General features: G+C 42.8%; 1 protein-coding gene across 1 annotated transcript in view; it reads left to right on the top strand.

The window, feature by feature from the left end:
* fbln1 (fibulin 1) overlaps positions 1-13,048 on the top strand; it is a 28,604-nt gene extending 15,556 nt beyond the window's left edge. The window contains exons 15-17 of the mRNA XM_084016937.1: positions 1,574-1,719; positions 2,837-2,977; positions 12,301-13,048. Of these exons, the coding sequence (XP_083873063.1) occupies positions 1,574-1,719; positions 2,837-2,977; positions 12,301-12,440 (427 nt within the window). The 3' untranslated portion in view covers positions 12,441-13,048. The remainder of the gene's footprint in view (positions 1-1,573; positions 1,720-2,836; positions 2,978-12,300) is intronic.
* The last annotated feature ends 3,625 nt before the right edge of the window (positions 13,049-16,673 follow it).

The following is a 16,673-nucleotide window of genomic DNA, read 5'->3' as shown; positions in this document are numbered from 1 at the left end:
TCTCCTGGGCTGGGCCACGTGAGGCATGGGGGAGATGAAGAAGATGTAGATCTGTGCATGTACGCAAATCCACATATCCACAAGCATCTTTGCATGCACAATGAGACCCTCGCACAAATAAACACACACACGCATATAGGTGTTTTCAGTGCCGACATACGGTATGCCTCGACACACACATGGAGCTGTAATTAGCACCACTTGCCCCCTCCTGCTTTGAAGTGCCTGTCTGTATACGAGGGGGCAGTTCACCCTGGGTCATTATCTTCTCGTAAATTTACTCTCTACCCCAACAGAGATTTCACCTTGTCCTCTAGAGCCCTGCTCGGGTCTTTCTGCAGCACAAGCTGTGGTATTATAAACTAGGAGAACATTTTGTGGGTTTGGCGTGGGCCAAAGCAAAACTTGGACCCACCCGCTAATTGCTAATTACAAGCCCCTACCCAGTGGTGGCTTGACTTTTTGTCAGGGGCTTCTCTCTTCACTCTCCATGGAAGGAGCCCTGCAACCCAAGTCGGGCCTGGGCTTTGGGCTGCAGCGTATAGGTCCCGTGAGGAACGCCAGAGATCCACGGCCCATGACTCACAATGTGGCTATATGGCTGCCACGCACATTAACTGGACTTATACATGGCAACTTGGCTGTTTTCATAACTTAATATAACCGTGTACTGACTTGTCTCCTTTGTGAATACCAAGCGTAAATTTAACATCTTGAATGTCAAAGTCGAGGCTTTTATTTTGTTTCAATGGCTCCCTCGTGATCGCAAGTTTCTCATCATTTCAAAGACAACGTCTTGATTTATAAGGTTGTTAGTGCCTTAGAAACATCTCTCAAAGTCTTATGTAGCAGACAGGTAGTGAATAGCGATACTTCAGGTGGCGTTAGCCTACGGAGCCAGCAGAGGCCCTCCATTCCCTCCGACCTGTCACTGATTAGTCTGTGGAATAAACAAAGCCCTAAATAATAGGATAAGAGCTGCCCTGGGGTGAGGCTGGGGAGTTGTCTAGTCATGTTGATCACAATTTAGGAGTCTTTTAGAACACTCCCTTAGCCCATAAATCCCCCTCAAGAGATTATCTGATGTGAAGCCGGGGATGCTCAGCAAATCCCAATTTTCCCCCCTGAGCAGGTTGTGGATCATTCTCTGTGAGTGTAGTAATTCATTTCCCACACAGCTTGAAATCGTGCATCAGAAAAGCATCAATGGCAGCGCTAGTCTCCAGCTACAAAAGGTTGGCTTCAGCATGATCTTTGGCCATTGTTGGTTTATTATTCTTCCAAGCCACACAGAATGTGATTGTTTTGATGTTGACTGCTATATCCAGAATCCCTGCTGTCTTGTTCAGATAGTGTTTGTGTAGCCGCGATTGGAGTTGTCCCACTGAGTTCGTGATTATGTAGTGGGCTGCTCCCAAGGATACCCTGTTATTGTGAGCTTTGGAAAACCAAAGGCGGTTGACTGAAGGCTTTATATAGACATTAGCTAAAGGTCAGAGGATATGTGTGTGTGTGTGTGTTTGTTTGTGTTTTATTTCTTTGTGGGTGTGTGTTTGTTCATTCTCTCCTTCAGAGTGATGAGGCTTCAACGCTCTGACACCATTCGCTGTATAAAGACCTGTCAGCCCAATGACGTCGCCTGTGTTCTGGACCCCATGCATTCAGTGTCCCACACCTTCATCTCCTTGCCCACCTTCAGAGAGTTCACGAGGCCAGAGGGTAGGTCAAAGTTAATTTGATGTGCATTTGAAGGTCATATTAGCATAAGTCTGGAAACATAGGGAGCTAGCCTGGCTTTCTCCATCTTCATATAACTCACCTACAGTAACAGCACCTCTAGAACTATGTTAAGTGATTAATACAAAACATAAAACTGTAAAGGTGACAAATGAGCATGAATTATTGAGCTTTAGAGGAGTAAATAGGCAGATTTCTTACAGCATTTTCCCCTATTTTCAGTCTTTATGCTAAGCTAAGCTAACCAGTTGATGGCTGTAGGTTCATATTTATTGTAAGAGTGGGGATTTTCTCATCCAACTAAGTGTATTTCCCAACATGTTGAAATGTTGCTTCAAAAATGACTGATCATCTAAGCCTCCCCCAATTTTTTTTTCTGTATATCCCTCCACTCTTCACCGCAATCCCACAAAGGCTCATAGTTGAGGCTTCATTTTGTGACAGAATGTCCAGTTAAAATCTTTGGAAACAACGAATTTGAAGACGGCATGATAACTTGTGGGTTTATTTTAGTGTCAATGTGGTCCTCAGTCTTTTCCCCCATGTTAGCTCCACTTTATCTCCCTTAATCTCCGAGCTCCCATCAACTGCATTTCCCTGCAGTTGTCAGAATCCATATGACTACCTCTGACCTCCAAATTAGTTATTCCATGATGTTCTTCATGCAGTCCCGGCTTGGCTGGCCCACACCAGAGAGTAAGTGCCATGCTGGTGGGATATGAGTAACCATGGTAATCACTTGCAGACAGTGACAGCTCGCAAGCATCTATTGGCTGACATGCAGTGCATGTTTCAGACACACTCATGCTCAACGTCACGGGGAGTTAAGCTCTTGTCATTTCTCATAAGCTCTGAGTTGGGGTGTAAAGGACTCGAGGCCCTTCAGTTGAACAACAGCATTGAAAAGCCTCAACCTCCCTGTGACCCTCTCAGTGTACAATAAACACAGACATTTCCATCTCCCATTTTATTGTCTTTCTCTTGGAAAGGAAAAAAAAAAAAAGCAACAGTTGGCACTGGCTCGGCTGCACAATCCCAGTGTGATTATGAGGCTTTAGGCTCCAAAAGCTTTTTGTGTCTAATTGTTATCTTCCAACAGAGATTGTTTTCCTAAGGACCACAGTGCCGGCTTACGGGTCCTATCACTTAGGCAGTTACGACGTCAAGTTTGACATCCTGGAGGGCAACGTGGAGAACGCCTTCGACATCGTCAAGCGGGTAGAGAATGGAATGTATGTGGGTGAGTACAGGGGTTTTACTTTGCTTCTGTTGTGGAGTGCTCCAAACTATTGCAAACATGTGACAATTGCAGCTTTATAATAGAGCCTGAACCACCGGACCAGTATCGATGACTGGAAATGTCATTTTCTTATTGAAAAGGGGTGGGATTTCTTAATTAATTTCTCATTTTGAAATGTATGAAATATATGTTTTTTTTTTTTTAACAAATCAAACTCACATGTGCACACTGAGAAAGGACAAAGTGCCCCAAAATATCCCATAAAGAATGTCTGGAGGTCCTGACATAAGTACATCTGACATAGCTAGTTACGTTCTTCACAGTGTTGTGGCATCACATAGCTGTCATCGTCTTCATGGGGGATCTTGGTGTCTGCGTCTTTGGAGAGTTGTCCTCTGAGTGGCTCTTTGAGACAGACGAAGGCCTGTTTCTGTCTCGCAAAATATTTGGCATAAATTTCCACGGTCCTGTGGTTGAACAAAGTACCATCTTATTCATTTATCTATGGCCATGCGTAGCCCAAGCAGATAATTACTTTCCACAATAAGTTGCGGCGGTCTGAATGTACTGGAACAGAGTGCATAAATCCATACTTGTGTAGGCACGAGTGATTGCAGTTGACAAGTAGTTAATTGTAACTACCTGTGAAGTGACAGCCGGCATGCAAAAAGAGCCGAAGAAGAAGCAGGTCTGTGGGAGAACTGAACTGAGCCTTGGCCCTCGGAGGATGAGGGTGTTGGGAGCCCAAGGATGACATGCTTGGGTCCATCTTGGTGTTTTGTGCTGGGGACGCAGGCAGGGCAGTATAGTGTAAAGAAGGCGTCTTCTTCTTCTCTCGCTGATAAAGGTCCGTCAGTATGCACGTCTGTCTTTACAGAATGAAAAGGGAGGGCTGGAGGAGGAAAGAGCGTGCCGCTGTTGCAAGGCGGGATTGTAGGCGCGACTGTTCCTCTCTTGTAGACTTGTGAAGAAACAGAAGTGCGCTTAGCAAACGTAATGTCACAAAGACATAAGAATTTTTTTTTTTTTAATAACCGGCAATAATTTACATAAGTCACCACAAAAAGCAGTTATAATTATATCGTACTGTCTTATAATGGAATGGGCCATGGTGTAATTATCAGTGATAAGCCTTATTTTGTAACATATCATCCGCTGTGTGTGCTTGTGTGTGAAGAGGATTTAGAGAGAAATTCCCTGTTTATAGTGGTGCTCATTTGCAAGGGCAAGTATGGAGGGGGAATTAAACTGCAGAGGGATAAAGACAAAGTGAGAGACTGTGATTCAATGGGAGAGGAGAGAGAGAGAGAGAGAGAGAAATATGTGCAGAAGTAATCCTGGTTCGCTTTGATTCATGTGGTTAAAAGTATTGTTCCGTTTCCCCACGCTCGGCCTCAGTGTCTCGCCAAGCATTAGAGCACTTAAACTGACGACCACATGAAAGGCTTGTTTGTGAGGAGCCACTTCTCTCCCAAACCCATTGGATGGTTATTGGATGCAGTTCTTGCATGTTAGCACCATCACATATCCAAATTTGAGGCCCCCGTGCACTGGAGCCTTTGGTCCCTGACTGCACACTGAAGTGTGGTGTCCACGCCGCGATGAAGGCCCCTCTTTGGTTTTATTTAGTGGGTTGTGCTGTTGGTGCTTTGGCCCACAGATGCTGCTGTTGCGTAACTATTGTACGAGGCTCGCTGACGTGTCACTTAAGGAAGCTTAGTTTCCAGTATCTCCAGTGTCTCCAACAGTGGTATTACAGCTTGGTGGGGATGTGCAGAGTAGCAGACATTGAGGCTCCACTAATGAACAAGTGTGCAAACTCAAACTAACTCTGGACATTATTTTTGGCTACTTCTTGTGTTTTTTGAAAGGGACAAAAGAGGCAATTAGGAATCCTCAGAATCTATTGCTGACTTGGAAAAAAAAGTGATTCTTGAGAGGTTCGTTATGCTCAATTACGCACTCTTTTAAAGCCTTAAAAGACTCTTAGTTTTTCATATGTGCATACAGTACACACACACACACACACACACACACACACACATACACACACACACACACACACACACACACACACACACACACACACACACACACACACATAAGAGGCTGACAGTGCACCAAATTGTGTGAGAAATGCACCATTCTTTTTTCCTAGTTCATGGTCATCCATCATTGGCTTTCTCAGCACTGTCACATCTGGAAGACAACCCTGACAGCCTCACACATCTGTGCAAACACAACAAGCCCTCAACACTTGGAAAACATGATCAGAACCAATCAAACAGTTACGGATTCCCATGACGACCACAGTAGCACAGCGGCATCCGACTAAACGGAAATCCCTGCAGGTATGCAGACGCCTAGCAGGAGTGATATCATCCTCATAACATCGTACACATATTTGGAAACGCAAACAGTCCAAGAATGCATTACTCATGCGTACGCTGACATCCACTTCTGATTAAGGACAGGTTGTTTGAATGGGGTTGATAGAGGGGTAATTGACTTTGGCAGTCGGCAGGTGGATGGTCCTCCCTTTGAAAACACTGGCTCTGTGGTCTCTGCTGGAAGCATGGGCTGAGTCTTGTGCTGAGTCTCTCACCTCTGATAAAATGCCGGTGGTCTCCCTGTTTTAGTATCGCTTGGTGACATACATCATTGTGGGGATCAATATTGTCTTTAACCACTCCCACTGAGGGATCATAGGCTAGTGTTGCTTTAGGTCTGCTTCCTGAGCGTGCTGGGATTCTTTCAGCTTTGTTTTTTGTTACTCGGTACAGCAGTTGTGGAAATTATGTATGTTTCTATTATGTGGGGAAACAATGTGACAACCCGCTAAGCTCATTTTCTTCCTGTTCGTCACATGAAGTATAAAGATAACAAATTGGGAAGCTATAAGTGGCGACACTATGTGAGGAATTATGTGACTGTTACTTGACACAGCAGCCAACTGCGAAATCAAACAGTAAGCACATGTTTAGTCATCGCTTGAATGTGTCCAATGACTCTTCATGAGTAATTTTTTGGGCATGGAAGGATTTTACCTTACCATTAATCACTGCTGTGTAACTCTTTTCAGCGGGAACAACTGATTTATGTCATATTTATGTTTGGACAGCAACAGATAATATAGTACCTTCCCTTTGTGAATTATAGCCATCCTCTGGAGAAAAATGGACAGTTGAGACCTCGCAGCTAAATTCCATTCATTTTTGAAATGCAGGTGGAAATGTGCCTCTGCGGTTTATATCCTATTGCAGAGAATAAATCCCTTTCTGCATCGCCGTTGGCACGGAGCTGGCAGCCGGTGAGGTAGCCAGTAAGATGAATGGCGGAGGAAGTGGACAGTTTGTCTCTATGCAGGTAGTCATGGTCCTCAGTGCAAACCGTCCACAGTGGCTGGTGGAATGTGAGCCTACTGTGTGAGACGTGACTACTTCAGAACCAGCGGAGCTTGTGGCTCTGGCTTGTGGCTGTGCTGGTGAGGAGCTGAGGACAGCAGTGGAGATAAGCAGACAACTTGCTCCGTTTGAGAGGCTGTCATTTGGATGAAAAACGACATGGCAGCAGTGGGCCCACTAGAGCGCGCCAAGCCCATGAGGAATCCTTGTCTGCCCTGCAAGACATTAGTACAGCTAATCAAAACAGGGTCTTCTCCACTCAACAACTCCACAGTCAAACGCACAGCGCTCTCCTCGGGTGGTCCTCCACCACCAATGTTCTGATGAAGAGATAGCGATATGTCACGCTCAAAAAGATACTGGTATGTACACATTAAAGAACACACTACTCGCAATAAAACTGTCTTAATAATTCACCATGATACACTTATCTCTCTTGGGTTGGTGATCTATTTCATTTATACTTGTCATTACTCTTTGCCGTCTGGCACTGTGATTTTAAGAACTTTGTTAAGGTAATAGCTCATTTCACAAAACGAATGCTGGTTTTTATCCACTTTGATGTGGCAATATACCAAAAATATATGGCAAAGTACTTAAACAGCCTATCAAGACGCCGTGTACTCTCCTCAATTTATAATGTAGATGGAGGATATAATATCAAATCCTGATTTACAATGCAAACAAAGCAGGTTTTCATATCCTTTCCATTTAGTCTACATTGTCAACTCTATTTTCTGCTTCTTAGTTATGGGTCTTAGCTTTGAAAGGTCACTTGTAATATAGTGCAAAGGTTGTGGTAAAGATAATGGTCCATGTTATGTCATCTCAGCTGCTCTGGCCCACAACTGCTAAAACAGAAAGACCAAGAAAAGAAACCGACCAATTCCTTATGGCTACTTTTCAGTGATGTCACTAACCAGTTTGCGACACGGTCCAACAATGACCCATGGGCCATTTGAGAGATCTGTAAGTATGACTCGCTGTTAATTGACCTTAAAATATCAAGCCGCATGCGCTGGCCTTCTAGAGCAGGGGTGGGCAGGGCTCCCACCCCCTCTTTGGAGTGGTCAGGGTTGTGTTTGGACAGCCTGACCTGACTAGCGTTCATTGTGCCAGTGACCAGTGACCAGTGACCAAGCCGTAAACAGATCAGGTACCCAAGGGGCTCGGTCTACGTACAGTGAATTATGTTGCATATTTGATTGGATTATGGGAACTGTAATTGCTTTCTTTGCTAACAGGGTAACAAGGGAGCGAGTTAGCAATTTCTTTGGCATGTCTCCTAGCTTTTATGGACTTTTCAGAGAAATAGTTAAAAAAAATAATAATTGAATAAAAAAACACTGTTTGCTGTGTTCATGTTTTGAGGGCTCAGCTCTACCTCGGTGATATGGTGAGATACAAAATATATCACAGTTATAGACATAATGATGCAGAAGAATGCCCTCCAATACACCCTCTTTGCATACTGGAACTTTGTACACCAACTGGATTCTCTCCAATGGTTTCACTGTAGTGAGCATGCATAGCGCTACAACCAGTGTGTCATTATACAATACTGTGGTGAGGCCAATGCATATTTTTCGTTTGTCTCTGGTGTTAAACCCGTTCATTTGGGATTTTGTCATACACTTCCTCACTGAGTTGTAGAAACCAGAAAACCCAGAAATTGTACTGTTTACATGTAACCCTTCAATATTGCAGCGCTCGTGGCCATGAAGGATGACAAATGCCTCCTGGCATTTGCTTCACTTTGTTTTGTGGCAGTGTCTCTGCTACAAGCATGCATTTATTTAAGGCTATTTTCTACTTAAGGGGCTACTTTATGGTGTGGCGGAATGTTTTAGAGAGCAGATTGTACAGCTGTTTGTTTGATGGTGGCTGTTCAAGCCAGCGCAGTCACCTTTGCACCCTGTGGGAGATACCTCAGCGAGATGGAAAGATACCACAGACCTTCCCAATACTACAACTGGATCTCCTGCTCAGGAACTTCCGGCCTCAGCTTACATGACCTTGCAAGCGAGTCACGGGGCAAATTGTCAGCTGTAGGGTTTTAAAAACCTCTCTGTGTTTATTTATTTGAATCTCAGGTGGTAGCCAATCAAAGTCAACCTGTTTTGTGGCTGTTGGCTTTTTGCCTCACAGCCCGGATGAAATGTTAAAGATGAGTATGCGGTTGTGGTTTCACCTCAGGTTCACAGAGTATGTTGAGGCCCAGCTGTTAGCTGATGCCTTCTCCTCATTGAGGATACCACATACACTGACTTTAGAATCAAGCTCCTTTGTGCAGAATTGGACCCACGCTGTAAAAACACAATTGCCTTCTTCATGCCCTCAAGGCTGTGCAAAAAATAAGTTAAACAAAGGCTAGAAGTTGTATAAAACATGTTTCGACAATTGAGGGGTTTCTTACAATGCCACAAATCACTAGAGTAACTGTGATACATCTTACATATTAACATACATTCCTTGGTTTGTTATCACGCCCAACAGAACCCAGACGCCGAGTTTTGAGGTGAGGAAAACTAGAACTGTGTTTTGAGTTAAGTTTCAAATCACCAACAGTGAGTTTGGAGGGAATTCTGCGATTTAGAGGAGGTGTTCGGCACTATCCCAGAATTTCTGTTCCTAAGAGCACAGTTGTGCCCTCTGCGTGTGCTAATTAGACCACAAATAAATTTGCAAAACAAACAAACACATTCCACATATTGCACTATTTAGATGTCCTTAATCAATTTTCCATTTCAATGTGATATGTGTCTGTTTTCGTTATTAATTCATCATGCGGCCAGATTGCTCAGATTTTTTTTCCCATCGAAACAATTTTTAGGATTTTCTATGTGGAAAACTTACCCGCAGTTGACCTCAGTGTAAAGCCTCGTTATATATAATCTTAATGTGACTGAATCCCATCTGTCATTGCGGTGGTCCATATAGTGCTTATAATATCTTACTCATCTTCATTGCGTGCTTGCTGAACCCGCAACCGTAGCTTTTTGAATTGATTTTGTCTGATTTAAGTATGAACCTTCTGAACTTGCTTTGAGTTTGCATCGGTCAAGTCAGAGTTGAGTGCCATTTCAATTTACTTAATGTCTGAAAATATTTTTCAGACTCAAAATTCAATCTCTTTTTCCATGTTGGTTATTCTCTTAACGTTGCGGCTGTTGTTAGGTTTAGGCAAAGGTTAGCTCTTTCTGATGGAGTTGACGCCTTGGAAACAATAAAATCTCGGTCCCACTCCGCTCTTTCTCGTGTCACTACGCAACAGAATCCCAAAACACCAAAACAAGGGGGCAACCCTGGATGGGCCCCATTCCACACTCCTCCATGCGCTTATCGCCAGAATCTGCTGGAATCTGCTGGAATCTGTTGTGTGCCCACAGATCCGACTTGGAGAGGGACGAGAGAGCAAAATAAAGTGACAGAGAGAGACAGCAGTTCAAGCTACTATTGCTCGCCCCTTCCACAGTTAAGGATGGATTCTTGGAGGAATGCCTCCATGGCGGTATCGCGTGACTGCGACTGCTCCCCTCCATCAAACACATGGGACTCATTTATCCTTGTGGACCACAGCGATGGTGCCACAAACACCAGGCCCCCTCAGGAAGAGAAAAGAGGGGAGGAAGAGGGGAGGAGGAGGAGGAGTGGGGGGTGTATCTGCCATCATACAATCCCAGTGTCCCAAAGGACGCAGCGGATGCCGCATAATGGATCATCGTCTGCCTGTCGTCATTTTCAGCCACGATGAGTTAAACCCACGAATCATACCAAAAGCTTGAACACTTCACTGACTCACTTATGAATAAGAGAGGAAATGAGAAAAAGAGTATGGCTGAAGGAGTGATAGGAGCACAGTGTGGTGATTGTGCTGCCTGACTGCACTTTGGCGATGGCTGTTGTTCAAACAGGCCAGAGCTGAAATGTCACCAGCCCTCTGCAGAGAAAAGGCCTGCTGACAGCCTGTATAAACACTGGCATTTTTTCTCCCGTGTAATCGCATGTTCACTTAAAAAGAGCACCCAATGAATTCCATGGCCATTCAGTAATGCTCTGTTGCAGTGTGTTTATTCTCCCATCTGTTTTTCCATGATAGAGGGGTGTCTCTTATCCATGGAGATGGTGGAAGGTGGGAGGGAAGAATACAATTCAGATTGTCATGGACAGTCCAAACATCGCTTGTTAACGCTACACATTTAAATGCCCGTCCACATTCACCAGCAGACACCATGGTACACCTGGAGACAGGGAAGTAGTAAGTGATGCCGGCAAGCAAAAGACTGGGAAAATAACTTTTTTTTTTGCCAAAACCCTTGCCTAAAAGGGGAGATATCAGGCTAATTTTCAGGTTTATACTTTTTGGTTTCTACTGGAATATGTTACATTCTTCAATGTTCAAAAACCACTTTGTTTTTCCTCATATTGTCTGTATGTATATTCCTGTATTCACCCTCTTGGTTCCCCTCTCATCCTGCTCTGATTGGCTTGTAAGAAAAATATGGTGCACCTTTGGTGATTCTCTCTGCTAAGGAAGCGTATTGCTGCCACACCAAGAAAAAAAAAAACGGGATCCGTATCATGAATAAACGTGAAATTTATCTATGGAACAGTGTTCGTAGAACGGCTTGGGGAATATGGCTCATGTACACACGTTGATTAAGTTCTACTTCATGCTTGGGCTGAGACACGGAGAGATTCTGCTGTTATTGAGCACGATGGATGATAAGCTGGTACCGCATCCTTGCCTCTGTGTACATATCAGTGATTAAGTTACTAACCCACGAATGGCAACACTACAATAGTGCACATAACTTAAAGCCACTACAATAAGTATACGTACATTAAGAAGGATTTTAAAATCCATGGGGCTGTTCACAAGGAAAACTGAATCCGACCCTCTGGAGATAATGTCATTTCTCATTGATCAGCTGGAAGGACACGGACTATACCTCCGTCCAAGACCATTATTCATCATGTAATAACATGATAACTTTCACATTATTTCAGGATCAGTAACATGTTATTTCATGATACGGATCAGTTTTAATTTTTTCTGGTGTGGCAGCAATACGCTTCCGTACTGTGCTGCCGTAGCACCTTGAGTGAGACGCCTCAGTCACAGTTTTCTGTACGAGCTCCCGAACTGTTTGCATTCTGTCTGTTTTTCTGTTCATCGACTGACTTCCTTGCCTTGAAGACCGTCGCCATCTTCCCCTGTGGAGTCTTCCTGCACTGCCATTGAGTCCAACACCGCCCGTTATACAAGCACTGAAAAAGTGACTTTTTCACATGTTCCCCTTCAGAGATTTATTGTTGTTAGGGTCAGTAATTATTTGAAAAGTGTTCTACCAAAGAAATCAAGCTGCTGACAATTGACTGATTATTTTGTAGTCAGAATAAAAGCCATTACACAATGAACGTAGTCAGCAGTATTGAATACAATTGAATAATATATAAATTTGACAGGACTGTCAGACATGCGTGAGACAGAAGAACTATTCTGAAGCATTGCTGTTGAAAGACAAATGTCCTTTTTGAATGAACTGAGCACCACAAACAATATCCCATTATCCTCTATTCTGTTGGAGCTGCAGCAGAATTTTGAAATCAAAACCTCAGCACTTAAAACCAAAAACTATCTGCTTTGCCAGATACCACTAGGATTAAGTGAGGAAACATTGTTTGGGTGGCCCTTTAAACCTAATAGCAATAAATGAATTCAAACATTCCAAATCAAAATGAACAAGCACAAGGACAGTCTTATCTTTGCTAACTGCTGCTCCTAAAAAAAGCATTACGTTTCTGAAAAAATCACAAAATCGACAAATGTATATGTGTCAGAAAGCCAGCCAGAGGTTTGTCTATGTATTTACAGGACATATTGTCACTGATATTGTTTTTCTTCGTCTCCCTCAGGTGTTGTTCGTCAGGTGAAGTCTCTGATTGGTCCATTGACAACAGTATTGAAACTGTCCATGCGCAACCTGACAGCTCAAGGCGACTCCGGCCAGAACATCATCAACGTTCATGTCTTTGTTTCGGAGTTCTGGTTCTGAGAGGTGGATGCCACATTTTACTACGTGTTAAGAGATCATTGTCATCACTATACACACTGTTTTGGGTAAATCAGTGCATAGATCAGCATCAAGGTTTTAATTTTACGTTTGATTACTTTTTGATAGTTTCTGAGATGAAAGGCTACTAGCTGCTTCTGATGAGAGCACACTTTCTTTTGATGACAAGCTAGTCATTGCACCTGGCATAATGGAGCTAAATGTGGAGAAGCTTTATGTTATTAAAAATCTCTTAAGAACTGAGACATCCAGAAAGTATTTTTAATTGAAAGTGCATGCATTTTGAAAGGCCATTAAAGAATAGGATGATTGCATTCAACAATTTTCTTTTCATGACATTATAAGCCTTTCTTTGTAACATTCACTTTTCCTTCCTTACTGTATGCATTGGATGAGGTATTTTTTCTATGGAATAAACATTATTTTAGTTATAGTATTGTTTATCGTATTTCCTCCCAGTAACATTTGAGGACCACTGTTTGATATCTTTCTGAATTTCCAAGTTAATGAAAAGGGAGAACACATCTGTATGTATATATTTTGCAAGCCATAACAGAAATAAAAGAGAAAATGGGCTCGGTGAAAAGATAGCTGCTGCATCTGTGATGAAAAACAGTTATGTTAAGGGGTCATTTGAGGGAGTATTAGATTTCTCCAAATATGAGTTCAGTATGGACTATCAAAATCAGGACCATTTGTAACTGCATGGGTGGCGCCCCATCACTTCCACTATTGCTATAGAGTAGGTAAGCTATTCACCAAGTGCTACTCACTCACCAAGAGAGCGGTCCAGTTTTCCACAGACACCACAATTCAAGTTCTTGTTGAGCCCCATTATTTCTCTTTGTCCTGGCCTGTTGATGGTCCTTTGGCATGTTCAAAAATACAAGGCAGCTGATCAAATGTGTATAAGTACTTACTTATTATTTAAAACCTCATGTAGCTGAATGGGATTTGTCAATATAATTGTTGTACTTGTGCTTGGTGCTTCTCCCGTATGTGACGCACTGTTCTAATTTTTCCATTTTGAAGAGGGCATGGGAATCTACTTTACAAACCAAGTCTTAATGTCTGTATACTGTATATAGCTATATTCCTAATATTCCTAATCATTCACAGTGTCTCAATCTCATTTTACTTGTGTCTGTGAGTGTCTATAATAATGAACAAATTCAAATGTTATTTTACCAATAGCCTAAAAAATGTTATGGAAAAATGATAGAATGTTTTTATCACATTGAGTATTCGCTACAGTTATACTTGGTGAACCCTGGTCATGAAAACATCATGGTTTTTGAGCCAATACCCTGATGCAAGTCATAACTCAATGACAGGAAACTGGATTATGATAATTTGGACATGTCAATATTAGCTTGCAAACTCAGACGTGTAAATAGTATTATCCATGGAACGTCCGTTTCCATGGTGACATTTAAAACATTCTGTTTACTTTGCACCCAATAATATCTGAGAGGCAGTTAAGACTTATATTTACAGCTTGTCCTCAGAATGCCCTCACTTGAATGACTGTAGTCTACATAAGCTTCTACTCAAGATACTCGGTGCATGCGTGTAAACATGTTGACTGTGGGTTTCACTCGTGGTCTTTTTGTCATTCGGGGAGCCTGGGGAAGGATTTTCAGAAAATCCTCTTTGGTAGAGTAACTGAGGAGGGGAACAAGGTGGCAGCAGCAGTTTTAGACCGTGGGCATGGATACCAACAACCACATTCCCAATTACATTTATCAGTGAACCAGAACTCCTCTCTCCATCAAACATTAGGGGACATCATACAGAAAGTGAGCTGAGCACATGTCAGTAACGGCCTAACTATGAGACTGTAATCATCACTGTGGCTGGGCCCAGCCAAAGCCTCCCAACGCTTCAAAGACAATAGTGGAGAAGCGCATACATGAGGATCTCAAGTCGTCTGCTATGATGGATTTTAAGGCTCTACTGAAGAGGGATATCCTCTTCAGAGGAAATAGAGGCCAGCAGGTCAGACTTGTGGTCGACATGAAAAGAGGGAAGAAATACTGTGTGAGTGTGTGTGTGTGTGAGCATGTTTTACCTGTCATGTGGGGACAAACATCTCATACCACATGACGGGGACTCGCCCTTTCTTGGGACAAAATAGGGACAATTGCACAGCCCCATAAAGTAACGGAGGAAACACCATGAGTCCAATTTCTTGAGAGATACACCTAGCAGAAGTAAGCCTTTATTTGTGCAAATAAGAATAAAAAACAAAAACACATAGTCTATATTCAAGACCAAAATCCACATAAATTGAATCTGAGTAGTTTGCGAGACGAAACAATGCCTACGTATTTTGGCTCATCCTTGCTGCATACCAAAAAACCCACAGAAAAAACACATTGTAAGGATGTAAACAGCTGAATATGAGCAACAGAAAGCCATATAGCCAGACTGCGTGGGAGGACATTACCCAGGAGAGGCCTGGCTAGCTTTGAATTTGGACAGTACGAAAGGCTGGGGCAGCAGTCCCTAGCAGCGTTACCAAACCACATACATGTGTGGGGACAAATGAGCAAATATCTTCTGCCAGATTCTCAATTCAGAGCCAAGAGGGAGCTGCTTGCACTGGAAGCCTATGGTATGACTAAGCCGAGTGGGCTTGATGAGTCTACGTAATGGCAGGGGAGCAGACCTGTGTGTATCTGCACTGTTTGTTTGTGTACTCTGCTGTGGCACAATGGTGGTCAGGCCTCTCAATACAAGTGGTCATGGCGGTGTCTGGCCCAGAGTAGACGGGGTATGGGGATGATGGGAGTCTAGCCCAGGGACTGGTGAGGCGGACTGATCCCAGACAGAGACCAGAGGACCTCAGGAGGCACGTGCTCGGCCGACTCCTGCACTCACCCACTCCCTCTTTTTCCTGGCGTCCTACCCTAGCTCCCACCGCAACACATGTTATAGGATATAAGTGAGTTCTTTTAATAAATTTGGGGGTATTTATTTTTTTCCTCTATTTTACAAACCACTGTTCCTCATTACCATAAACACAAAAATGTTTCTTTTCAATGGGCACTACCAACTTGCCGTGGTTTTGCTCCTGTCTCACTGAGATTCCCCACTGCAGTATGTTTCATGTTCACAAAGATAGTGGGTTAATTTACATCTTTAAAATGTGAGACAGTGGTACATATTTTCTAGATGCCCATCTATTCCAAACGTGACTCATGGATTATCTGTCATGCTATAAATCTGAATAAACTGTAAACCAATTACCATTTACTATTTCCACTGATGAGTAATTTTAGACATATTTCACCAGTCTGTCAAAAACTGTTCACTCTCTGCACTTTTAAAGGAATTTGCAAAGTGGTATTTCATGAAAGCCCAATAGATGGCAGACATATACAACACAACACTGCACAGCGAGAGACTTTTAATAATATATTTCCCTGGACAACTGTCACCACCTTACATTACGATGGCAGAAACAGACAACCTAAGACCAATGTTTTTGTTCTTTTTATTTTTCAGTAAAAAAAAATCCCCTCATGAATCTAGCCTTCCATCACGTAGGACAGATTTTGCAATAAAATCTGAACCTTGCTGAAATGTTTGCCCATCCTTTTTAAATATCCATTTGGGACCTAAATAGTACAACATTCAAATCCTATAAGATTCCAACTTAAGCCTGACAAAGTGTTGGATTGCACAAAAAACAATGTGAGAATCTAATGTGAATGTTATACAAATATCTACTGGGACCTTCACCCAAAATAGGATCATAAATGATTGGCTCCACAACTCTATATTTCATGACAAGTTCAGCCTTTGTGATATGGGACTCCTATTATTGCCTCGCCTTAAATCAATTAAAGCTTTAGAAGTTTTATGTTGATAGACAGTCCACCAACTATACAGGGGCTCCACCTTGACCCAAAGAAAAACACAAAGCACACAAGTGTGGCCCTCCATAACTTACAGATTTTAAACGTAACCATTTACAACCACTACTGAACTCAACCTGCTGCCAGAGTACACAGTGGATCAATCACATTTGGGAATATAGACCAAGGCTGCACTCATGAAAATTCAGTGTGCAGTCTCTCTGTTGTTACAAGCAGCTCGGAACACACTGTGACGTCCATAGTGCTAAAGTGGATGCATATCATAGTGAAGGAAAGGAAACAAATCCAACCACAACTAAACGTGGTGTGATAGCCACCTAAAATAGGCGCT

This window comes from Eutrigla gurnardus (genome assembly GCF_963514095.1).
Source record: "Eutrigla gurnardus genome assembly, chromosome: 9".
Classification (NCBI taxonomy): domain Eukaryota; kingdom Metazoa; phylum Chordata; class Actinopteri; order Perciformes; family Triglidae; genus Eutrigla; species Eutrigla gurnardus.
The sequence above is the reverse complement of the archived record's forward strand: the minus strand, read 5'-3'. Positions and strand labels throughout refer to the sequence as shown.